Source organism: Hylaeus volcanicus, chromosome 1, assembly GCF_026283585.1.
Source record: "Hylaeus volcanicus isolate JK05 chromosome 1, UHH_iyHylVolc1.0_haploid, whole genome shotgun sequence".
Lineage (NCBI taxonomy): Eukaryota > Metazoa > Arthropoda > Insecta > Hymenoptera > Colletidae > Hylaeus > Hylaeus volcanicus.
This window is the reverse complement of record NC_071976.1, coordinates 27,927,191-27,953,230: the sequence shown is the minus strand read 5'-3', so window position 1 is coordinate 27,953,230 and position 26,040 is coordinate 27,927,191. Positions and strand designations below refer to the sequence as shown.

Sequence of the window (26,040 nt, the reverse complement as noted above, 5' to 3'; positions counted from 1 at the left end):
CCGACGCGACGACTCGAAGAGGAGTCACGGTTCTTTTGTGATTGAAAATCATTTTATTTTTGAAACATGGGGGTGCTAACGGGGAAATGTAACGTTTGCGACACAAAATGATGCATGGATAGAGACAGGGACAAATGGATAGATATGAGATACTGGAATACGGGGGGTGCTAACGGGGAAATGTAACGTTTGTGACATAAAATGATGCATGGATAGAGACAGGGACAAATGGATAGATATGAGATACTGGAATACAGGGGGTGCTAACGGAGAAAAGCTTTTTACTGAGTTTGATTTTCGATCTCTTGATTCTTACGACGAGCGCGAAATCTGTTAATTTTTTCGCAGGTGGTGAAACGTTCGGACGGGGATATTTGTCGATGGCAACGAAACCGTACATGAGTAGATGGAGGAGTAAACTAACAAGAACCATATGCCGCGATGCGTGTACGCTAACAATGACTGACGACCAGATAAATGGATGCGAGGGGAACGAAAGGACGACGCAGACCGAATTTTTGGCCGACAAATTCACAAACACGCTATGCAACGTCACGATACAAACGAATTATTTTCCTGACACGAGAGATAGGCTCGTGGAAGCTAAGAGTGGCTCTTGGCGTTCCGGTTTAAAAGATCCCTCTAACGAGAAGATCCTGGAGAGCGTCGTAAAGATACAGAGGTTTTACAGGTATCATTCACGGCGACAATGCTAAAGAGTTGTAGTTTGAAGTGTCTTGAAATTCTTGTAGATTTAAATACAGTTTGAAATGTATGTCGAATTCTTTCCGTAGAGCTCAACGCGACAGGTTCACCGCGATCCAGCCAGCAACCGCCTACGATTCTACGTGTACCAAAGATACAGACGAGGAACGGATACCGGCGGAACCGAGATCCTATCGCAGCCAGGATTTCACGATACTAAACCGCACATCTCTAAGAACAAGGACAGACTTTGAGTTACTGTACAATCTCCTGGATCGTTGGCGCATCAATGAAACAGAGACGGCTAGCAAGCATCCTCGCTTCGAATGCTACAAGATCGCGCAGCGCACCCTGCTCTTGTCGAAAGAGGTGGAATTGCTGCGAGGCATAGACTCGTTGAAAACGGTCGTCAAGACTAGGAACAAGAAGAAAACGCAGAGCAACTTCTTGAACGAGCTATCCAGGCCTGCGGTTTGGAAGAACAGTCTCGGCGAGTCGATTCTCGTAGACACAGCCCGCGTGCAGTGTGCACGCCGTTTGCGAGACACGTACAACGCGTTGTCGAAGGACGACCTTCCGGTGCAGAAACGGATAAGAATGTTGCGTCGACTCAGAAACGACATCGAGCCACACACGTGCAAACCTTCGAACGATCTGCTGCGCTTGCTCGACCAGGAGATTGATCTTTTGACATGCGACGTTGACCGGAATAAATTAAACTGGCTGAGAAATCGGTCCAAGATCACCTTCCTGATATTCGCCAGGGAGGCGTTGGAAAACGACTCGGAGGACGCGATTCTGGTCGGTCGTAAAACGATCTGCAGCAGCTGCGGTAGATTACTGCCCGTAGAGAAGTTTTCTTGGGAGATACGACGCCGACGCCGCTCGTCTTTCTGCGATTATTGTCTATGCGCGAGAAATGCGCGAATGATGCCCCGAATCGTCTACGGCCCTTACGAGAAGCTGCTTCGCGACATCAGGCGTAGCGAGGCTGGAAAGAATCGTTCTCACACCAATTTGGCTTTCGTCGTCGACGCCAAGATAATTCATCGATTGGTAAATAGCGTTTGGCACGGGAAATCGGCCATCTCCGAGTGCGATCGGCTCGACGAGTTGAGACTGGTGAGACTGGACAGGAACGTCGAGTGGTCACCGTGGAACTGTCTTCTCTTGACCGCGAACGAGGCCTCCGTGCATACGAGAGTCGACAATCTCGCAGAGTTTTACGGGACGATCGTGTTGCATAAGTTTCACACGAGAAATTTACAAGCCAAAATTCAGTTCGGATACCTCGTCGATGGCTGAAAACATGTACGCACTTTGCACGTATCCAAAGAAAGAAAGAAAGAATGAATGAAATCGTAATAAAGCGTAACCAACTACTCGCGTTATGGCTCATCGCGGCTCGTTGCGTAAAAGATGGTAACTTTTATTCCCTGACGAATGCTGCCGAATGGCATAACGCGAAAACGTTATCCATTAGACTTTCCAAGTTCGGCGGGGTGACAAGTACCATTTAAGCAACTCTATTGAAATTAACACATCATCGTCTTACGATCTTACGCGGTTAATAAAGAAACTACAAGGAAATTCCAATACCTGTTAAGTTAATGCAACTTTACCCGAATCGATATTAAAGGGTTCCCAACGAGTACACCAGCGGGGCTCAGAATCAGGCGTGATTTGCATTTAAAGCGGATCGTCTTCCTGGACATTGATATATTCTTGTCTATATCGCAGTTCAAATCGACTATTATTTATAGCCCGGTAAGGTGCGCGGACGGTTCCGTGCGACTACCCGCGAGAAGAAGGAACGGAAACGGAAAAAACGATGCTCCGGAGCGGAGAGATACAGGCGATTTTAATTTGAACTCCGACACCTTATTTCGATGCAAAACCGCGGCCCATAATAATCTCACGTGACCAATGAAGCAACACCGACAAATTTCGCGACTACGAAGGGTATGGTCGAAGGCGATCGCGTGTAGGCATACATGGATGACCAGTAGGAAAACAATGAGGCAGACGAGTGATTCATAACACGGGCATCGCATAAATTGCCGGTGATATGTTGTCGCGCAATTAGGGTTTGCTAAATCGGCATTACTAATTAGATTCGGTATACCGAGCTTGGCTTGCGGACTAAACCGCCTCCTCGGTGCGAGTATAATTGATTCGAGTTTCAAACTAATCTATACCCGGTCTCAATGGTGATCGATAATCGTTCGCGAACACTGCGTTGTCTGCGTTGCTAAGGCTCGCGAAGCGAATCGCTCGAGCTCGAAATGGATCGGGACCGGGATCGGGATCGAAAGATGGGTCAAATTGGAAACGAAGTTGCATCGAACACATGTATCTGACCACGTCTGTACACGCTGCACAGTTTCGTCGCGTAGGGAGTTCAAGTTTCGGACAAAGTACTGCAACCAGAAACGATAGACACATCATATTATAAAACAAAGCTTTTATTCATTTTGTTCGTTTTAAGGAGAAATCAATAAGTAAGAAAAAAAAGCGCCGAGTAAAAATATTGAAATACTTTGATATTTCTTTGGGTGTACGTATCGAAAGTTGTAAAGAGGAAGATAAATATTGTACATATATCTTGGACAAATTCGATTTTCGTTCAATATCCATCGTTTGACCCAAACGGTTCAAGTTAAATGGAATGCACACTGGTTCGCTTTAATCTTCGTATTCCGTTTGTAAGCGTCCACTTTCGTTACCCTTGTAAATAACTCGGAGGATCCGCGACAGTTTTGACCAGAATTTCCCATCGCGTCGAGAAGGGAGCTTTACCGCAACGCTCGCTAAATATTTAATGGCCTCGATTACCGTGTATCGTTACGCGAGGATATCATCGATTAATTTCGCAGTAAACCGAGGGTATAATGGGAACGTCGCGACGTAAGAAGCGAACGCTTCCGTCCGCTTTGTCTCGATGCTTGCACTTTGTCGAATCTGTTGGCGTACAGGAGCCAAATTGGGAGCTTTGTCCTCGACTGCTTCGTGACTTTAGCTCCTAACGGATCGTTTAATGGCTCCCTCCTAGTAGACATCGAAAACGACGCGATGCGATGGTTTAAAAAACAGCTGATAATTGATACGCTTGGAGGCCGTAGAGACTCCGTCTCGTTCGCTGGACAGGATAAAAATTGTTAACGAAAACTTTGCGGACGTTTCTTGCTTACCGTATGCATTACTTGAACTTGGCCAAACTTTTTGGTTAACTCAACTCCCTGAGCGAACCACCTGAGAATTATTAAGCGTTTCACGAAGTTTAGCCTGATATTGCGCCGCCATCGTTGCGTCCGCGGCGTCGGCGTCGGTGTCGGTTCCCGAGCGTTCAGACTTCTCTGATTGAAATTTTAACCGCTGCGTTAACGCGCTACGTGTTTTGCCAACTTCTGTGCCGTGGAAGGGTCTCCGGAATTGAGCATCGAAAAAACCACTTTACCTTAATTTACGATTCGGACAGAATTCATAATAGAAACGTGACGGTTCGACACTTTTGGGATCGGGAATAACCGGTTTATCCCAATGATTTTAATTTACTCGACCATGGCTAGAGAAACATCACATTTGAAGAATTTGAGAAAAAATTTAGAAAAACATCGACGAATGCAAAAGTTTGAGTCGCGCGTGACCTAGCCACGTTTAATACGTATTGCCAAGCATCGCAAGATTAGAGAGACTTCGAAATCGGTAAAATGTAATCAGTGGTAGGACTCGACGCGTACATCTTGAAATCTAAATCGGAAGTTCATTGAAGACACGAAAGAAAAAGAAGAAATTCGATGAAAGTGCTCGATAGAGGATAGACCGAGTAAAAGGCAGACGGGTAATGAACGGTAAATTTCAAAGTGGAACATAATGAAATATCGGAAGAGTTTAGAAGCCCTTGTCTCACGGTGAAAATAGAGGTCGCGTTCAAGAACACACATAGTCGACAAAAGCGATTCGAAAGAGGGCTCCACGGAGTTGAAGTCTATCGGATAGAAAGAAAAAGGAGGAGAGGGAAAAGAGTACAAGATCTGTTTCAGAAGGAGGTCCTCGATGAGGCGTGTTCGTAATTACGACTGTGTTTGAGCGACTGACAGGTGCTTGACGGGTAAAACCGATAAAACCTTCTCGAGCGCCTATCCCGGTGTAGCCACACTGCGGATTCAATCCTTTTTGAACTCTTTCTGCTCGAAAGCGCTCGGAATGGGTCATCCGTAACGCACACAAGAGCAAAATGATCGTTCGAATGATTAAAACGTCGGCGTTGGCGTCGCGTCGGTCGCATCATCATCGTCGTCGCCCGCACTGGTGACTCGCGAACAAGCTCAGAGTGTTTGCCGTTAAACTACTTTTCTTCGACGAATTTAACTATCGAAAAGCTTAAAGAGCCATATTACTTAGTCGTCTTTAATCGTAACACGAGAGAGAAATGTTTACGATACTTTATTCAACCATTCGTCTCTGCGAATGCTACGGAAGATTATTTATGAGAGAAGCGAGCTCTCATCGATCCGGAAACCACCGAGGGCCGATTTATCTTCGCGATAGCTCCCTCCATGATAAGTATGCGGAAAGTTGAGACAGTCAATAAATATTTAAGCTGACGAGTTTCGTCTCTATAAAGCGAGCGAAGTTGATACTATCTTTGTAGTAGTCGTTACAAGAAAGGGAAGATGACTTTCTTCAAAGTACCGACAACTCGCTGGAAGATATTAATTATTGCACGTTTGCCTGGAAATTGTCTTAAAACTGGAAAACTTTCGAAACGATTACGTTCCGTATGACGCTTGCGCGGGCATGCCGATGTTGTTACAAACTTTGCAATATGTACTACCGACGCGGTTAGTTACGAGAAGTTGCGGTGGTTATGCGTGTCTGGCTAAGCACAGTTCACTTCAACTAACGAGCTAAACTTAACCTAGATACTTGGGTACACTCAAGAACAGAAACAGAAATGGGCAGAATCCGCTTATGGGTTGGCTGCGCGTAAAATCTACACAGTCTACGGTTCTACTTAATACATACGCTGTTAGACAGTCGTGTATCGTGCGAGGACTTGGTTAGCTACTGTTTGCAAATACCGTCTAATTGTACACAACCACTGTATTTTTTTCAAATTCACCAGCGATAAAAATAGTTGAACTATCAATGTTAAACGTTTACTTTTATTTCTGCTATATCCAGACAAGTTTTTAACTATTTTGGCAAATGCATCGCTTCGACAATTCGACCATAAAGAACTGGGTAAACTCGCGATAATCTCAATTACCCGCAAGATCGGTTCTTCGTTCGAGGGTATTCGAGGCACAGACGATCCAAATCTTGTCTTAACCTCGACGCGACGAGAACAATCCTTTAGCGAAGGACGTATACCTCTTCTCCGACCAGGAACGTGCCAACTGGTCTAGCTCGGTACTTTCGCCTTCCGCGTTATGATCACGAACGCCAACCACTATGTAGTAGAAGGGTTTGCCATAAGGAGGCAAAGGACCGCGCTAACAATGGCTAAAATACCCGAGCTGCGGTTCGTTTTACGGTGGTTGAGCTTTCGCACGGTGCTCGTCTAGCATCGAACGTCCATTCGATCTATTCGACCTTCCATTCCGTCTGGCTTCTTTTTCTTCTTCTACGCTCTTCCCGGTCCCTTTGTCCCTGTTGGTATTATAGCACTTATTTTTAGGAGAAAAAGATGCAAGAAAAAAAACATGGATTGGGTACGTCTTTAAATTGCTCGAAGACAATCAAACATTCTGAATCGGTTGGAATTACGCGCGCGCCCAAAATTTGCTCGGAATCGCGTCACATCGGCTGAGAAATCGAATTAAAAGCAGCAAAGTCGTTCTCGTTTCCGTTCTCGTTCTCGTTTTCGCGCGAGAACGAATATCAGGGCAATTTATTCGCCACGTGACTGGAATGTCATTTCGAACAGGTTCCCAGCCGTGGCAATCCTGGTAATAAGATTTCCGTCACCATCGCTGTTTAACGTTCGTGAAATTATCGCGATTAATCGTAGGTATCTCTAGTTAATTGTACATATCGTTTTGAACAAAAAATTCGATTGTTGCGCGAATGGGCGAAAGTAAATTCTCGAAAATACGTCTCGGAGGAAAAACGAACGTAAAGTAACCTAACATAACGCAACGCGTTATGCTCCCAGGTAGCGGTAAAAATTACGTTCTATTATCGCTGGAGAGAAAAGTTGGCGACCTCTCTGGAGCCTATGAACATTTCAAGTGGCGGGGATGTTTCCGGTGCGGCGCGGCGGGGCGCGATGTTGACACGCGCCGCTCGACTTCGTTAAACTCGCGTGTGCCAGCCAACGTGTTAAATCCGTATTACAGCGATTAACCTTTGCGATTTTTCGCGCTTTTTCGCACTCCGCGAAGTGTTGCCGGGGAGAAAATTTAATTGCCCGGCACTGTGTGGATTCTCCCGATCGATAGCCATCGAAATTGGCGCGTGCAACGTCGCGTCGGCATCATTGAAGCTCCGTTGTCGATCATGTTCCGCCGGCGAATTGTTCCGCTCCGAGAGCGTCACGTTCCGTCAAAAGAACCCTGTGAACCATGATTTGACATTTTTTTAACCATGCCGGATACAATCAAGTTATCGAATTGTTCGGTTGGACGCCTCTGGTCGTTCGTTTATGGTTACTCTCTTTGTTGGCTTGCTTTGACTGATTTTACTCGCGAAACCCCTTGATCGAATTCACTACACATTCGATGGTTCTTCAAACAATCGTACACGAATTAGTTGATCGTGTTGGTTAATTTGTGTTACCAATTAGGCTGGGTGAAAAAACAGTCATACGTATTTCTCGCAGAAAAATTTTAACGCTCGATTTCAAGTTTGTTCGTTTACGATTTGGCTCAATTTTTACGCGATCAATAAATATTGCCAGTAAATATTTAATTGTCTAGTTGAATTTTATTTGTCTTTCAAGAACTTTCAAGCCAAGTATGTCATTTAAATGCGTTCTCAACATACCACGTACCGAATTTTGCACGCATTCTATTCTTACAGATGGTAATTTTACGAAAAGAATCGATGAAATTTGAAAGGCACATTCTGGTATGGTAGTACAACGGGTAACTTGTGCACGTAGAGTACTTTAAAGCTACCTTAACCCATCTATGAGACGTGACTCGTGTTTAAATTTTCACGCGTATATCGTGCGGAAGCGACGAATGGCTGACACGACTTTAACCCCACTTCTAATGAATTTCAATGAATCGAATGGGTCCCGCACTTTAATCAAACCCCACCGGTATACTTATATCCCGTTTGATATAGTAATTGCCCTCTTAGTATTTATTTAATCCTCGACACTGCCCTGTATATCTCTTCACGAACCACTGGATACGCTGGAAAATGTACCGTATCCTTTACCGCGGGAGAACTTTAGATAACAGAAATCACATTTAATAGAAACACTTCATTTTTTATCATCAACATCGCACTATCTCGTTACGTCTCGCGAAAAGAAATGGTCGTATGAAAATGTAATACACGTAGACACCTATTATTCGAATAAAATTCTGACTTGTTTTCTTATCGCGTCGTCGGCGTCGGCGTCGGCGTCGGCGTCGCGTCGAATAGCGACGCCGTTAAATCATAGCGATGGCAATCGGTATGCGTGTGAATTTTCAAAGTCTACCATCAACGTAACGACTCGATACATCTCCAGCGTCCATGACGCACAGCGTCAAAAAAGTAGTTTCCTTCGGTCGTAACTCATCCCGTTTCCAAGCCGATATCGTGTACCATAAAACCTCGATATTCCAACGTTTCATCTCGGCTATTCAACGCACGTACATTATAACGTCCGGTTCGTTCGGGTAGAATGAACGCGGTAGAGCAATTGTATTTACCTTGGCTCGTAATGGGATCCACGAAGAACGTTTAATAACTTTCGAATCGCAATGACCTTCTACCAGGTACCGATTTATTCTGTTAAGGTTTCGGAAACGACACTGCTACCCCGAACACGCGTCTTTTCTGGAACCACGAGAGAGTACCGGAGTAATTAGCTACGTCCGAAGATACCGTACGACCTTGTACCCCTCCCGTTTCGAAATAGCGCGGTCCCATGAATAGAAAGGGGAAAAAGGGTACATACTTGTATTCCCACGAACGCGAGTGGGACAAGTAGGAAATCGGGACATTCGAAATTCAAAAGTCGTCCGCTGAGCGATACGGACTGTTACGACAGATGGGTCAGACTCGAGTAGTAACGAAGATTTTTTTTCTTACGGCATCGTTCTTTCCTCCGATCTGTTCGTGGAGTTTTACGACACAATACATAGGATATCACTACGTGTATCATTGTAAGCGTAGTACTGGAAATACCATCGTGTTATTATGGAGAGGAAAAATGACGAAAAACGTTGGTCGTATTAGTCATCGGTTCAAATTATTCTCGTACCGGAATTCTCAACGTCGATCGACAGATGCAGGAACGAGACGCGCCGTTGCACTTCGCAGAATAAATCGAGCCACGGAGATTTACGTCTGGTTGCATCGTCGCGCTTGAAACGATGCGCGATGGGGAAACGATAGCGACGGTCGACGAGCGTCAAATTGGAATTATTTACTTGAACGATCAGAAACGTACACATCTGTTTAATCTTTCATCAAAACACGACATTAATCTACTATAGACGTTTAATTGCATAGCACGTCGAACGGAGTTTGCAGACCTGTAAATTTCTTTGGAATTATAGCGTGCGATTACCACCATACATACATACATATGTATTATACATACATCGGGAGGAGGAATCTTGTTGATTTCGCTGATAACGAAGATCTTACCGCACAATTTCGCGTAAAGGAAACTGTTCCTTGGCGAGGGTGGTTCGCCTGGTTCTCTACATTTCTCTTGGATTCTGTTTCGGAATGAAATACGTAGAAAATCGAAATTGCTTCCCTGCTTCCTGATTTTTAATTACCTAAAGTCATTCAAATCATCTTTCGTTATATTATACCATACCGCGAGGCTCGTCGCGCGAAATTTCGCGCAATGTCATCGCGCTGGTCGAATCGGATCGCACGAAAACGAAATAGTTTGTCGAAACGAGGGACACGTGACACGTGACACCCGGCGACAACGATATGACGCACGGTTATGACGGTGACTGGTAACATGTGGCACTGTTTGACTGATGTCCGGTAAATCACTATTTCGGTGCATCAGATACACGTGCATACCCGAGCAAAATAGCGACCGATTAGAGCTGACCCGATCACCCGGTGTTCCGATACGGTACCTACGACTCTCCTTAATTTCCAACGAAATCGTTTATCGATCACGGGTTGCTAGTGCCAAGTTCCAACGGGCAACGGCCTCGGCAGATTCTCGTATTCCCGATATCGGCTCATACCATGCATTTATTACGATAAACGTATAGCGAACGATAACGTACTCGACCATCGACTCATCATCCGTCATTACGCTATACGCTAAAAGAGAACGAAACCTTTTAGAAGTAGTCTGTACCTGCACCTCAAGTTCTTGTCCGTTGAAGAATGTTTCTTTCGAATGTCTTGGTAAAACTAATTTCGCAAGAATCGTAAGAATTCCAAGCAGGAGGAAGACATTGCAAGTAACGGAACCCACTTGTCCAAAGTTCCATTGCCTGACAATGGGATTAAGTTACACCGTGGCTCACATTATTCCGAAGGTATCGCAAGAAGGTAATTGGACTATTCGGTCGAGGCACGAGGCGAGATAATTACGTTCGCCGATATACAATATATGCATCTCGCAGACATACTTGAAATCACGATAACATCTTCGATCCAAATAGTCTTCTCGACGCGACGCGGGATGGTACGGACGACACTTGTTTCCGAGTATTCCGATCAATTGCGCACTTACACGGTCACGCGGTATTATTATATTCGTATTTTAGCATCGATTCGCTTTTACTTGACACGGATCGGTTCCTCCCTTTCTCCGCTCACCTTTCTATCGTTTCCCGATAGATTTTTGTAGAATTCACGTCTCTCGCCTGCTTGTTCGGCGACGTATTTTAATGCATTAAAAATGAGGGACTCTCTGGCTCGACAACGAGAAAAGTCGACGAATAAAGGTGAAGAAACACTCTTGAAACGGTTTTTCCAATTTATGATTCACCGTACACTCGGTCGCGGCCCTTTTCCGCGTTTCCGCGAGATGGAATCGTCGTATTTGCCTAGGCAATCGCTGTAAGCGGATGCAATTTATGGAAACGCAGATGGTATCATCCCCGATGGAATTTGAAATTTGGTCGATTAGTGTCGGATACACGAACCTTCCAACAGTTGAGAAAATCCAACAACGTTAACGTTAATCCGATGGCTGACACCTTTATTTTCGTTGCTCTTCTTTGATACAAAGTTACAGCAGATTCCGCATTCCCCGGATCCATTACAACCGTGGCTTCACGATTACCGATATGAATTATCGAATACACGGTGTCGTTTAATCTCTCGAAATACACGAGAGGCAAACGAGAATCGTTCGTTTCCCGTGTAAATTTATAGGAGGATATTACTAGAGCATTGTAAATTAATAGCGGTGACAAAACTATTTGTCCGCGCGATTAATGGGACGCTACATAATGCGCGGATAACGACGGTTCCAAAACGTTCCGGGGCTGTGGAGTGTGATATGTAAAGTGGTTGAGGGAGGAGGGGATCGATTCGGTTGGCTATTTAAAATAATTTTCGCGGCAGCGATATATCTGCGCGAAACAATTGAATTCTGATTCCAATTTCCGCGGGCTTTCTAGGCGCTTCGCATCCAAACACTGACACAGATACATGTACATAGACTGTGTGCTAATACGGGTACGCCGAAGACCAAACAACTACTGTCAAAGAAAAGCTATCCCGCCCGCCTCCCTCGAATATTTGTCGACATACGGCAGCTGTAGGACATTAGTAATTTACTCGGAGGTAATCGAAACGAACATAAACGAACGTACATGCGTATAAATAATAGCGTCCATACTCGAGACGCACGGAAACGGAAAGCCCCTTTCACGCGAAATGTGACACCGTTAAAATCCAGCGTCCGCGACGCCACGATAATAATTGCGTTCGCAGGACGTACGTTTAATGTTTCATAGCGAAAATAATCGCGATAATCTTTCACCGAGAAAATTACGACTTGGCCGTAAAGTGGAACCCTTGAAGTCGCGGTGGATCCGAAATCAAGCGGCTCGCGAATCAAGGTGAGAGCGGGGAAACAAATATCACAGGGTTAGAAAAAATACTCCTCCGCGGCGCCGACCGCGTCAGCAAGGTGTGATTTAATGCTACGTTAAATATGACACATGCAAAGGCAAGTGATATAATTAAAATGTAACATGATCAATGGGCAAGTTTGAACATTTTATGAAAAGAAAATATGGATAATCGAGAGGGAAAAACTACTCGAAACGATATCCGTGGTGTCGTGACCGCGTCAACGATTCGAGGTGGACTTGCGTGAAACAAACGATGGTCATCGCTTGTAGTAACTAAACGATCCCAAAGATACGCGACGCTGCTTGCGATCCCTGTGTCGACGCTGTGAAAACGATTGCAGCAACGGAGGAGAGGGACGAGCATTTCACAAAGTCGAATGTAGCTAAACGGCGTAGAAGCCAGTAATCGTGTAAATACCGAAAGGCGATAATCGGACGTTCGCGCAACTGTGCCGAGCGTAACATCTACTGGAAAAAGTAAACATTTTTACATTTACAAATCGCAGAGGTCGATTCATGAAAGACGATAAAATGCTATTCTACGATGAAAATAAACCAGCGATACACGAAAAGGAGCTTTCCCTGTATCTTCGGAACCGAGTCGAACGTAAACGCTCCGATCAAGGTAAACGCTACGGCAAATCGTGGTTCGTTAACACATTAATAAAACACTCGAAGATGTACTGCAAGTACAGCAAGCTAGCTGGATTCAACTATTTCGTGGAACCTGAAACTTCATGGTATAGCAGGTAATTTAGAGTCGTACGTTTAATCACGTTGAACGATAGTATGCGCCGCCGTTCTATCGTCCAACCGAAATCTTTTTAGAGTTCTATTAATTCTGGTGTATTCGGTCATCGTGCCCGCTATGATTTACACAATTTACCATCAGCTTGATGACTTTTTCGAGAATCCCTGCTTCACAAGCGTGGACACGGAATATTTTCCCACGCAGGACTTGAATTTTCCAGGTGAATCATACATGCATTCCGCAAGAAAACATTCAATTCGCGTTAACATTAGACTGCTGTACCAAATTGGAAGCGTTTGTTTTCAGGCGTGGCCATCTGTAGCATTAATCGAATTAGTCGTCAGGCCGCCCTGGAAATGGCAAACGAAATGTAAGGATTTTCGGATATTAAACAAAGCACGAGTTCCATTCACGAAAAATGGAACCACGGTTATAACTTTGGAAGAAAGTACACTCGGTTCATTTCTACCACCACCGACTGCCATCAATCCGTGCTGGATGCTCGAGAGTTTCGCACGAAATTGAATGCTTAATTTTATATTTGGCTGGAACGTTTCTTTCGTTATTCTCTTCGTCATTTACACAATTCGCACAAAACCCGTTTGTTCGCACGCCACGCTTCGCTTTAAAAACATTCGATGCTTTATATTTCATTCGTCATCGACACATAAACTACTGGACAAAATTATTCTGGACTGAAAATGATTAGAAAGTGTATCTTTCACGGTTCATGGAATTATTACGATTCGACGTTTTTCCGAATAGTTTCGAGCGGAACATTACTCGATCGTCCATCGAAGAAATTCTTGAGATGTTTACGGAGCTGAGCGTTTTGTACAATTCCGAGACGTCGGTGCTGAATCGAACCAACCAAATCCATAAACTTCTAACACAGTATTATAACGGCGATTACAATATCACTGACATAATGAAGCGTGTAAGTAACATTCGGTAATCTCTTTTTCCCAACGATTCCACGAGAAATATTATATTTAATTAAAACGGTAGAAGCTTTGAAATTCTCGTATGTTTCATTCATGAACAATGTTGTTTTCCGTGGAAATCTCGGTTCATTGCATTTTGGTGAAAAAGTTTAGTAATAACATCATCGGAGGGATTTCAGCTAACGCCGCAATGCTCGGCCATACTTTCGAAATGCCGTTTCCACGACGAGGACAGAAACTGCTCGGAGGTGTTTGAGTTTCGCAAGACACAGGACGGATTCTGTTGTATTTTCAATTACGCCATCAAACAAGACGACAGAGCGTTGTGAGTTTCGAAAATTCGTTATTTTTCTGCGCGATATCCCGTTGTATCGATCTAAAAGTCACGCGCTTCGCAACGCAATACATGCATATCTACGTACATGTAACTAACCAACATTTAAGAACGGAACAGGAGTGCAGTTTTCGCGGCGCATGCTCGGAAAATGTATAAAGAGTCGAAGCTTACTTTTATTTCTTCCTCTCTCATCCCTTCGTTTGAAATTATTTCGTCGGTAACGCGGCACCGTTTCGTGCACGCAACCATATGCTTTTTCGCAGAGATGCGAAAGAACAACGAATAAAAGATAATCAGCTTTTGGAGAGTAAAATAAAATAAAATAAAATTCACTTGATTTTTCGCTGTATCTTCGCCGTAGCAACGACGCCGTCGATCACCGACTAGAACCAGCGAAGGTGGACAACTTTGGCCCAGACCAAGGTCTATCGGTTTTGTTGGAACCGTTTCTGGACGATTACTTTTATTCTATTTTCCCCATCACTGGTTGGAAGGTAAATACACTGTTTTGTTTCAAACGAAATCACCAAAGCAAAACTGACAGTGTCAGAAAAAGATACAAAAATAAAATGACGGTACCATGGGCGAGATTTGTTGCACCGTTGATAGGACAGGTGCGTTCCAACAGGTGACGATTTTCAATCCTCACGATTATCCGGACACTACCAGCGGTGGTGTCTCCGAGATTTTCGTGTCCGCGGAAACGCAACAGAGCGTGGAGCTTCGTGCGATCATATCTTACGGCACGAAAAACATTATGTCAATCTCGTTGGAGCAGCGACACTGCGTGTTTCCCGAGGAGATGGATTCGCCGCACGCTTCTTACACTTACAGCGACTGCATTGTCGAATGCAGAACTAGGAACATATGGGATACCTGCGGATGCATACCATTCTATCTGCCAAATGGTAACTCCAGTTGCATTTAAACAACGAGAAATTATTCTACACGTAATATTCGTAATTGGAATTCTTATTCGTTATTATCTATCGTAACGATGGGTTGCGAAATTTGCAAAATTTTCAACTGAATATATTATATAAAATTGCTACGGTAAAAAATACAAAAAGATCGTGCTTACATAAAAACCACACGAAGGCTAGGTACATACATGTACATACATATATCGTAGATAACATGCGAGTATGCTGTGAAAGTCAAGCGATATTAACGAGTGTGTACACGTTTGCCGTGCTTTGATTAATTTTACGCGAGTTATTTACCAAGTAAATTCCCTTCAGAGACAAACTTGTAAGCAACGCTTGTTGACCCTCCCTTTGCTCGTCATATTTAACAAAATTCTGCGCGCGGGCCGCCTGTTGGCGAAAAGATCAGCTTAATAGAAAATAAATATGTATGACGGCCAGGTTTACTACTACATAAGAAACGCGATATTATTCTCACGAGATGCAAATCGAAGGAAGGAATATCTACTATCCATTAGGTAGTTGATATCGTTGCATCGTAAGGCGATACTAACGAGGAATATAAGAGGAAAATACTTTTGTTCTTCAAACGACTCTATTACATTACTTATCGTTTCGTTTAATTAACATTACACGGTTAGAGCAATTGAATCCTATCTTGGTTTATTGCTTTTCAGATTCCAAGAGGGTCTGCAACTTGGAAGACGTGCCGTGTTTGTCGCAGCACAAACGTAAGCACCTTCGAAATCGAAATCCACGTTGCATAAATTATGAACCACCGTCGAGCTGTTTAGTATTCACAGCTGCATCGTGTTACATTCCACGCGAGGCGTGCCCCCGATTAATTAACCCACCCAAGTCGGATTCTGCCACAGTTGCAGAAATCAAACCTGAATCCGTTTAAATGACAATATCGGCAGTGACGCCGATATATAGCGAATATATAAATATATTATATCGCAAAGTAGCTGCGCGCTATCGAACGGCAGGAAATGTAGTTTGGTACGCTAGTAAGCGAAGAATTGAGAAATTAGAATACCGAAATGAGAGAATTTTAAATGCGAATTTAAAAGGGAGCGCTTGGAAATCCTGTACCATTCGTCTGAAATCTATCGAACTAATCGTTTGACTCTTTCTTAAATTACAGATAAATGGTTTACCGCCATGCCTCACGCACATCGCCATGGCGTTGATACAAAAGACGATAACGAAGTTTTGATTTGCAGCCATTGCTTTCCCACGTGTAACGACGTGACATACAGTCTGCAGTCTACATTCTCTACTCGCATGACCCGTGGTCGTCATCAAACTAAACTACTGTGGGTATCGGGTCGGAGCATTTTTTCCGATGTTTCACAGAAAAGGTTTAAGTCACCGTATAAAGTACGAAAGCATTAAAAAGAAAAAAAAAATAAGCGACAAGAGCTCGAGTAATCGTAACAACGTAATCGATTTGTACCTATATAAACGTAATTTGCAATATTTGTGAAATATTTAAAAATACTCGTCTCCTTCTCCCGAAGAAGATGTAGAAGAATGTGCACGCACGAAGGTGACATAAGCCCTTTTTATTGAACATACAAAATGGACTGGTACGTTTCGTACATATGTCTTCTAATTAGTCACGTTAAAATGATTTCCAAGGAACGGCGTCGACTATGCGAATCAAAGCACCGTGCAAGTGTACTTCACTCGTGTTGGCACGGTAAAGCTGAAACAAAACGTGGCCAGTCAGTGGTACGACCTTTTGAGTGAGTACAGCGTTTCTAGGATGCTTATTCAGTGCTTAATTTAGTTTTAAGCGGTCTGTAACAGTCACTGTCCCGACTTGGTTAAATGAATATAGGAGAAGAGAAAGTCGACGTGAAAAATAGTAAAATTTGTATTAAAGAGAATTTCATGAAAACGGTACTAAATAAAATTGGAAAGCAGGAGGTTAAGGATCGCGAAGCAAACGCAAAGGATTTCGTTGTGTAACGTAGGGGATTGGTAGCATAAAGTTTCCGCGCGAATGTAATCTGTTGCCTCGAGCCGGAGGAAATAAAAGCGCAACGAAACTGCTTCTGCACGAGTTGATCCATTATGTTAGAGACACACTCGCTCGGTAGGTGTTACAAGTAGTGTAATGCACTCGGGATAAAGGACTTGTTATCTTTTGTTACGAGAATTCTCCTACACCGTGGAACGCGCCAAAGTGGAACGTTTTTGTGTCGCAGCCGGTGTGGCACGGGCTCGGACACGGACACGGTCGTGACGACGTGCATAATTTCACGTCTGCGTAACAGAAAGATAGGAGCACCCTTCTTACGTGGTTAACAGCATTTTAGATACGCAAATTCGATGTAAATTCACGTTGAATAAAAACGGGAGATTTAGTTTGTTTTGTTCGCGGTTCGCGGGATCATAATTTATAATTTTTTAATTCGTATTTACGTCGTTCGTTACTTTTACAAATCCATTCGTTTCGGATAATTGTCGTTTCGGTAGGTTTTTATGGTCTCCAGTGGCTGTGCGAATAATCGTAAATTTTTCGCAGGTCTCATTAAATGTTTAATTTAATAGTTATTTCAAGTGTTCCGTTAATTTGACTCGGACTATAGAATGTTGGAATTTTTCAGGCCAGGCCAGTGGAATCGGTGGCATCTTTATTGGTTTCAGCCTCATCGCCATCGTGGAGTTGAGTTATTTCGTCGGGCTTTTCGTGTTGGAAGTTTTAAAAGGACCAGATTCCTCTGACGGTATCGAAGATGAAACTGAGCGTAAACGGTTACCGTTACAGACAATTTATTGGGGCGAATTGTATCCGAGAACGAGACTCGAGACGATGGCGAACCGTCCAGAACGAATTGCTTTTAAATAATAACGTTACGTATCTTAAACATCTGCTTACATGTACGTATGCATATGTACGTACTTGCGAGAGTAGGACAAAAGTTGTTTACGTGTGAGGTGGAAAAAACCAAGATTGGACAATCTTCGTGGCAAGATCGTGCATTTTCTTTTCTAGTAATAAACAACGAACGCTTCGATAATAATTTCACGTTGCATTAAAAAAAATGTATGTTCTTCTGCATAAATTGCACATTGCATTCAAAAATACTTGTTGGCAGGTTTATTTCAATTGTATTTATAGCAATCTCGATAGTATACGTACACATACGTATATGGATTCGGTATCAATAGCATTCTTTGCGAGCTCTGTGAACTAGTCGCAACATAAATTTTCATTCCGTAGAAACATCGCAAGGGCAGAATGTGCTTGGAACCACGCGCATACGTTTGCGTTTGCGTTTAGGTATCGACAAAAGGATGGTCGTCGAGCCGTGGACAGGCGGGAAAACGGTCGAGTCACGGAGATTCGATTAACGTCGTGTAAACTTGATCTAATTTGCGTGCACCGGTCGTTGCTAGACCGGCTGTCGGGGTTGCATGATAACTGCCAAAGACGGTTACGTTCGACGAACGACGCATTTTTATAACGAAACATGTATCTACATATGTGCATGTATAATTCGATGACGTAACATCCTACGAAACGACCGCGACCTACCGCGAGATTATCATTGGTTTAGTCTCATATTTTAACATTACACTAAGGGAAACGTGTCTACGAACTCTTTTTTTTTGTATAACCTGTAGCTGACGATACACGAGATAAGCGAGTCGCAACGATAATTGAACGTTGCGAGAGATACATATGCGCGACCTTTCCGAAGACGAATTGCAGTGTCGCGCAGGCGACACGTGTTGCAAGCAAAACAAAGCTACGATCGGTTTTTCGATCCGCATAGAAAACATTGCAGAGAGTGCAGTCGTCGAGGAAGTTTCGATGTTGAATCGTTGGCGTCGTGTAACCACAAGATATGCAATAGCTTTCTGCGCCGTAAGTAATCGGTTGTTTGCAGTGTGTACACAATTAGTTTGGCGCTAGTCTCTTTTTTTTAAACGAAACGCTTCGTATGTAGTATCGCGCATAAAATGCACCACGTAATTGTAAAATATTAAAGTACGAAACTATCTGTACGCGTATGGAGAATTTTTTTTTCCGAATCTATACTCCGAGTCAGAAATGTCTGGGTTAAGTCTGGGTTATTTCGTTTCGTTTTCTTTAAATTAGAGCCACAGATACACTAACAGTACGTAGATACGTACGTATGTATACTAACGACAAGTGAAAAACGTCACGCGCAACCGTCTATCGATCGTAAAAAAGCTGGTACGATGGCGAACACATTTCCCAGAGTACAATTGTCATAATAGCTGTTATCTCTCATTCTCTTCAACGATATACACCGCAAACCAGGTGCATACTGTTTCAGTTCACGCGTAACGATGTATGTACATTTGTGTACGTGAAAAAGATCTAGTATAATAAGGATAGGCAATCGGCTCCCACCGCAGTTTTCATTGCTATTATGTGCCGTGCAATGCTTTTGGCCTAAAACATCGTTCCACAAAGTTTCAGACTGTTACCACCCCGTTTAAGGGTAGTATGAGGGTAAACACTCTTAACTTTATTAATTTTTTTCTCGGTTGCTATTTCAGATATTTAAATTCTGCAAAAACGAAATATTCGTACTTATAAACTGCATCTTGTATATTTTTTTAATTATTAAGGGTAGAAAATAAATAATTTATTTTTTGCGGGTGGTATTTGCAATGAACCCTGAGAGTGACACCTATGAAGAAAAATCAGGAATGATGATCGATTATTTAGCTGACACATGTAAAAGTTTCAGAACAGTCGGAGTCCTAGAACATGGTTAAATAATTGAAAAGAAACAAAAATCCCATGCGTTACGCCCCGTGCATGGGGCTGAAGGAGAACGAGATAGATAATGGTCAGACACGCTACGCGCATCGTACACGGCTGAAGGAGAATGAGATAATGTCAGACACACTATGCATATAGTTACAGCTATGCATATGACAGGGACTGCATATTTTCACTACACAGTCTAATAGCTTATAAAACAATGATTCGACCAAGGTTCAATATGTTAACGTCACGTGACATTTAGTTCGTTTCATATTGCATGTTTTGTTTCTTTTTAATCATTTACAACTAAGTTACAATCCATCGAGCGACGCACAGCGCGTGTTTGTAAACAACGTCTAGATATCGTTTAAGAAATAATCAATTACAAAGTTGTTGAAATTGGTTACCTCCCTTCCGTCGGCAGGCTGCCGAATGCATATAGCTGTAACGATACGCGTAGTGTGTCTGACAATATTATTCCATTCTCCTTCGGCCCATTGCACGGACCGTAACGCACGGGATTTTTGTTTCTTTTTAATTATTTAACCATGTTCCAGGACTCCGACCGTTTTGAAACTTTTACATGTGTTAGCTAAATAACCGATCATCATTCTTGATTTTTTTGGTAGGTGTCACCCACAGGGTTCTTTGCAGTTACTACCTGCAGAAAAGTAATTATTTCTTTCCTACCCTTAATAATTAACAAAATACGGTCATACAAAAATACAGTATATACAAACAAACACAAACATGTTGGTTCATGTATTCGTTATTACGAGAACCCGTTTATTCCGAGTTATTTCTTGAGAACAAATGTAATTAATTATATTTGCGATTTTCGTAGGATTCGAAGCGTGTAATATCTACCCACGTACGTAGTTGTACGAATACCTCGCGGAAATTCGGCCATTCATTCTCTACGTTCTCGTTACACGAACGATGGCTACAACGAACAGTGAAATGCCGATTGTAAGCCCGCAACACAGAGATAAACGCGGCGTTTCGTATGGATGGGTTTCACAAGGTGCACGCAAACGATCCTCGCAATCGAGCTGCTTTCGAACATTAACAAAATGCTTTAAGCTGTACTGCAAACATTCCAGTTTGGTGGGCCTCAAGTATCTGGTGGAAGATCGAGCAACGTGGTTCGATAGGTAAATTGAAATCGACGGAAGTACAAGTTAATACGTCGCGAGCGTTGCGACGTATGCACATTGTAATCGACGTTTCTTCGATAAAGATGACAAGTCTACATACGTATAATATCTTTAAGCTATACATAATATTATACCTGTCATAATATTATAATATTATATTATTATAAAGAAAAAGAAAGAGAAAGTGAAAGTAAAAAAGGCTATTTATGGATGGTAACCGATGAAAACTATCGTTCGAATCATTTCAGAACTGTATGGATTATGGCATACATGTGTACTATATTCGTGGTGTTCCTTTTCTCTCTGGTAATTTATCAAGAGTTCATTGATACACCTATAACAGCCACACCCGAGGCAGAACCTTATCATACTCGAGACGTTGAGTTCCCAGGTAGATTCGTGGAGATTCGTTAACCGTCACTAATTGCGAGCTACTTTAATGCGAGCTCTAATTTTCTGTACCTTCAGGTGTCGCTATTTGCAGCATTAACAGAATAAGTCTCCGGAAGGTGACAGAATTGGCGACTGAAATGTAAGCAATAACCGAGCATAAAATAAACACAAGTACGGGAGACACGAGAACGTAGCATTGTTTTTAGGGATAGGACTTGTACCTAATTCATAATCAAACAAAAGGATTTAGCACAACATTGTCGCCTGCAATGTGGAAAATTGCATCGCACAGGCAATTTCGATAATTGCACTAGAAACACTCGCGCGCGCGTGTATGTGTGTGTGTGTGTTTATTTGTAAGTAAATTAAGCGAGAAATACAAACAGTAAAGAGCATAAACGTGATCCAAATAATGTATAAAAGCGGGGAGTTAGTTCTAGAGATCCTTAAAGTTTCTCTAGAATTAACGAACAAATTTTCTTTTGAAAATGTTCCAATGTGCTTTCACGAAGACATTTCAATTAATTCGGAGACAGATATAACGCCAATATTTCTAACCTGACTCTCGACGAAACGCTCGGAGCACTCTGGACGCTCGGTGGTTTTTACGAGTCACCGTACGCGGAAGCTGATAATTACACCCAGATTACTCTACTTCTCTCCGAGTTTTACAACGATGACTATAATATCACTGACCTTATGATGAGCGTGAGTAACGTTAAGCGTCGTCTAAATTGTCATTACGCAATTTACCAATGATATTTTCGGGTCCCTCTATTGTCGTATCTTTTCTCTTTTTCTTTTAACAATTACTTTAATAAGAAGAAATGGAATTTCAGCTGACTCCGGAATGCTCGGAAATGCTCGTGCTTTGTAAGTTTCAAAACGAGAAGGAAAACTGTTCAGACATATTCACGCTAAGTCGAACGGAGTTTGGATTCTGTTGCACTTTCAATTACATCCCGGACGACATGCTCGAGTATGTTTCGAGAAACCCTCTGTAATTCGCGTCACGATGTTCTCATTTTGGTATGTATTTTTCCAGATCTGAGAAAAAAGCACGGCGGGTAGAAAACACGGGCAGGGAAAACGGTTTAACGTTGGTATTGGATTCAACTACGGATGATTATTTCTATCCCATTTTGTCTACTACTGGCTGGAGGGTAATTCTTTTTTTTTTTGCACAAATAATGTTCGCATCGGACCAAGGAACTCGATACATTGTACGGATTTTTGATTAATTTTCTATACGTACTCGTCATCAGGTTATGGTATTCGACCCAAACGATTACCCCGACATGAGTACCGGCGGTGTGGTGGAGTTTGTGCTCGCTCCATTAGCCGAGAAAGACGTGGTACTGAATGTAGTTGCATTACGCAGCAGCGAAAATATTCGGTCGTATCCTATCGACAAACGCGGATGCTACTTTCCGGACGAAAGACCATCGATTTCCACCACTTACACCGCCAGCGATTGTATACTAGCCTGCAAAATAGAAGATATATGGAATAACTGCAAGTGCAGACCATTCTTCTACCTCCAGCCACGGCCAACGGAACCCTCCGTCAAGATTTGCACAACAGAAGACTTACCGTGTCTGAGGAAATACAGAAATAAAAGACTTTACACAGTACCTTATCCAGATGAAACATTATCTTCTCTAATAAACAATAGCCGAACGCTCTACTGCCGAAATTGTTATCCTTCGTGCGAGGATAACACATATATAGCTAGCAGTTATGTTCTTGAATTGACACCGGATGACTTCGGTAAACTCTCACGTTACAACGTCAACTCGACAACTTACAGTCTTCTTCATATGTATTTCGGAAAAAGCGAAATAACGTGTTTGAAGCAAGACAAAAGCTACCGATGGTACGAGTATTTGAGCGATGCCGGTGGCACTTGCGGATTCTTTATTGGCTTTAGTCTGATCAGTGTTATCGAAATCGTTTACTTCGGCGCACTCTTCTTTTTGGAATTGTTGGGACACGAACCTGACCTCGAAGCTGATAAAGAAGATGAACAAATTTCGCACAACCAGCTACCGATGCCAACCGTGTACTGGAACGAGTTATTCCCACGTTCGAGAATTAGAATAAGAGAACCTAAATAATTGAAACGATCATCTATTTGTAACGTTTATTTTTACATGCTCTCGTACCGAGTGTAAGCGAAACTTGTACGTATCATACCCCATGTACAGAATCGTTTCATTAATAACGCAACTGCATTTACGTTACTTATCTTTCGTCTGTAATCAATTATAACAATAAGATGGATAGTACGGTAACACTTGGTAAAAAAAAAAAAAAAAAAAAAAATATTAAAAGGAAGGAAAGGAAAGGAAACAGTACTTTATTCATGACAACAATAAAATTATAGGTGTTTTTTTTCTTCTTTTTTATTAACGAATATCAAACAGATCGTATAATACGATACGACGCGCAAAGTTTTAGGCAATATCATCGGCATTTTCATTATCATACAATTTAATAGTTGTTAATTCCGTAAGTTGTAATAAATCTTCCCTGTTCTGCTTAGTATCTATTGCTACTATTTTTTTTTCATTTATATCATTACGTTTCTGCTTTGCTTGATTTTTAAAATCTAATATGGACATTGATTTTAGGTTGTCTATAACTACGCTAACGTTAGCTTTTCTGTAATCAGTATCCCGGTTTCCGAGCAAAGACAGCGCTTCCTCGTACGGTGGCGCGATTGGTGTCTGCACCGGTGCCTGATATTTGTACTCCTTTCCCTCGTACTGCAAACAATTATAGCATAGACTTATAATTCGCTGAGAAAACGTAGATGCAATTAACTTACGTCAAGGGGGTAACACGTGTCAGAATCGGGCTGAGTGAGATCACCGCAGACGACAAATGGAACAACGACCCTATTAGCTCCGGTGAGATTACGGAAATCACATTGCTCGTGCGTTAAGAGAGGATTCAACATGTGAGGTGTGTATCCCTTGGGAGGCGAGTATTGTTTGCACACTACGAATGCTTCTATACTCGAGTTACGCGAGCTGCTTGGTTTCGTGCAATAAACATAAGGGAAAAATATCTTTAGTTGAGAGTAGAGCAGCGATACATCCTTGGCACGAAATATTTTTGCCACAAATGTGCCTCCTTCTCTGAGTATGTAGGTAGTAATGTTCAAAGCAGCTAGTAGTAGTTGCGACTGAATGTAAATATCCATATCGTGAAGACCTGTAACTGTTGTTGATCGGCGCATGGACATTTGTCACCAGAATCAATGTACAATAATAATAATTATAATAAAAGCCTACCATCCGGTGCCCCATCACAAACTACTAAATCTGCTTGCTCGTGGTTAAAGTGAGCTATAATTTGCTCTGCTGTATTAGCATTAGTAATATCCCCCTGGAGTTGTATAACTCCTTCTAACGGTGCCATAGCTTGCAAATCAACGGCAACTATTTTAGGAGGTGTTGCGTTTCCCATCTTGGAAGCCTCTTTATAGTTTTCACTGGGAATACAGAAAACATAAAAATGTATCATCTGTTCTATAGCAAAATATTCGGCAGCAATCGATGTAGTAATTATATGAATGCATACTTTAATCTACGGGATAAAACCTGACTCCAGCTACCAGGCGCCGCACACAAATCTACCGCTTTGTTCACTCCTATTAATAAACATATAAAATAGTGTAGTATCAATACATGCGGTGTTATATATACGTACCATCCAAGATGTGACATTCATTGTCTATTTGGAGCAATTTAAAGGCGCTCCTTGCCCTCCAGCCTTCTTCTTTCGCTCGACGATAGTATATATCCCGTTTATCTTTCGATGTTTTTCCCATGGTTTATTAACGCAAGTACAAAAACTATGTATACACTTATTTATTTCACGTATAGGTTAATTCGAATGATAGCACGGAAATTGTCAAACAAATTGTGTATAGTTAGGTTAGTATGTATCGTGGGTACGCGAACAGCTGTTTCCAACGCTCGAGCGGGAGTGGTGATGATGAGCATCACAGGCATATGCGACCTTACCGAATGTTATTTACGTCATCGGTTGATGGTAAGAAGGTATGGAACGTGAAATTTGCTAGACTTACGACGTCTCCTCACAGAGGGCATCAGAGTGCAGAGGGTTAAATTGAAAGTCGCGGTATCGTACGCCGGTAATTATATTAGATTATGCCGTTTGAAGGTAAGACAGACAAGTACTAGTCCATACTAGAGATGACGGTTTTGAACGGGTATTAAAATACACGGGTACACGGAACACGGGTATTTTTAATTTTATTAGATCAACTAATTATTAATAGTTTATTTATTTGTAAAAAAGGGAACGGTAAATAATTATCATTGAATGTCGTTTCTTTGTTTTACAGGTAAGAAATGTACACATCCTTTGCTTCTTTCAATGTTTCTCTATCAATCATGTTTGCCATAAAATTGGAGAAGTGAATTGTTCGTTAACGAGTCAAATATGACCCAGTAATCGAGGATTACTTCTAAATAACGTAAAATACAATTTTCTGTTTACGAAGTGATGAGAATGACATAACTCAGACATTCCGCGAAGCATTTGTTCGTTGTACGATATTAGAGTTCCAAGAAATCGGTACTTATTGTACGCAGCACGACAGTAATATTTATCCGAGTTAAAGTTTTGTGTGAGGCAGCACGTAATAAATTGGATTAAAAAGACATCAATTATCGGTCGTCTCGCGGGCACAATAGTTCATTCACCTCGAGACAATTCAGTGAACACGTGGCGACCTTTATGCAGCGGCATACGAATTGCATACGACCTGCATTCTATCGATAATTTTTTTCCCCTT

General features: G+C 42.3%; 3 protein-coding genes across 3 annotated transcripts; 2 read left to right on the top strand and 1 right to left on the bottom strand.

The window, feature by feature from the left end:
- The first annotated feature begins 373 nt into the window (after window positions 1-373).
- Window positions 374-2,149, top strand: LOC128884506 (IQ and ubiquitin-like domain-containing protein). Its single transcript, XM_054137932.1, has 2 exons — window positions 374-691; window positions 795-2,149. The coding sequence occupies exons 1-2, from the start codon at window positions 381-383 to the stop codon at window positions 2,008-2,010; spliced, it is 1,527 nt and encodes a 508-aa protein (XP_053993907.1). The 5' UTR covers window positions 374-380; the 3' UTR covers window positions 2,011-2,149.
- A 10,249-nt stretch (window positions 2,150-12,398) lies between these two features.
- On the top strand, window positions 12,399-23,337 carry LOC128885073 (uncharacterized). Its single transcript, XM_054138834.1, has 18 exons — window positions 12,399-12,691; window positions 12,771-12,913; window positions 13,000-13,063; window positions 13,459-13,630; window positions 13,817-13,962; window positions 14,336-14,468; window positions 14,603-14,882; window positions 15,578-15,631; window positions 16,048-16,219; window positions 16,545-16,651; window positions 17,519-17,748; window positions 20,539-20,813; window positions 21,065-21,207; window positions 21,285-21,348; window positions 21,746-21,917; window positions 22,049-22,188; window positions 22,255-22,372; window positions 22,475-23,337. Exons 1-18 carry the CDS (start codon window positions 12,459-12,461, stop codon window positions 23,324-23,326), a joined length of 3,498 nt encoding a protein of 1,165 aa, XP_053994809.1. The 5' UTR covers window positions 12,399-12,458; the 3' UTR covers window positions 23,327-23,337.
- A 184-nt stretch (window positions 23,338-23,521) lies between these two features.
- Window positions 23,522-25,210, bottom strand: LOC128884522 (putative tRNA (cytidine(32)/guanosine(34)-2'-O)-methyltransferase). Its single transcript, XM_054137938.1, has 5 exons — window positions 24,927-25,210; window positions 24,798-24,867; window positions 24,509-24,708; window positions 24,040-24,434; window positions 23,522-23,977 (listed from the first exon to the last, which is right to left on the bottom strand). Exons 1-5 carry the CDS (start codon window positions 25,045-25,047, stop codon window positions 23,666-23,668), a joined length of 1,098 nt encoding a protein of 365 aa, XP_053993913.1. The 5' UTR covers window positions 25,048-25,210; the 3' UTR covers window positions 23,522-23,665.
- Between the last annotated feature and the right edge of the window lie 830 nt (window positions 25,211-26,040).

Bases quoted from the DNA above. Each gene is read 5' to 3' on its own strand.
- LOC128884506 (XM_054137932.1), top strand. From the start codon at position 381: ATGGCAACGAAACCGTACATGAGTAGATGGAGGAGTAAACTAACAAGA. The intron at 692-794 runs GTATCATTCACG...TTCTTTCCGTAG, and splicing joins AAGATACAGAGGTTTTACAG to AGCTCAACGCGACAGGTTCA.
- LOC128885073 (XM_054138834.1), top strand. From the start codon at position 12,459: ATGAAAGACGATAAAATGCTATTCTACGATGAAAATAAACCAGCGATA. The intron at 13,631-13,816 runs GTAAGTAACATT...GAGGGATTTCAG, and splicing joins TCACTGACATAATGAAGCGT to CTAACGCCGCAATGCTCGGC. The intron at 13,963-14,335 runs GTGAGTTTCGAA...TCTTCGCCGTAG, and splicing joins AAACAAGACGACAGAGCGTT to CAACGACGCCGTCGATCACC.
- LOC128884522 (XM_054137938.1), bottom strand. From the start codon at position 25,047: ATGGGAAAAACATCGAAAGATAAACGGGATATATACTATCGTCGAGCG. The intron at 24,868-24,926 runs GTACGTATATAT...GTTTATTAATAG, and splicing joins TGAATGTCACATCTTGGATG to GAGTGAACAAAGCGGTAGAT. The intron at 24,435-24,508 runs GTAGGCTTTTAT...GATCAACAACAG, and splicing joins TTGTGATGGGGCACCGGATG to TTACAGGTCTTCACGATATG.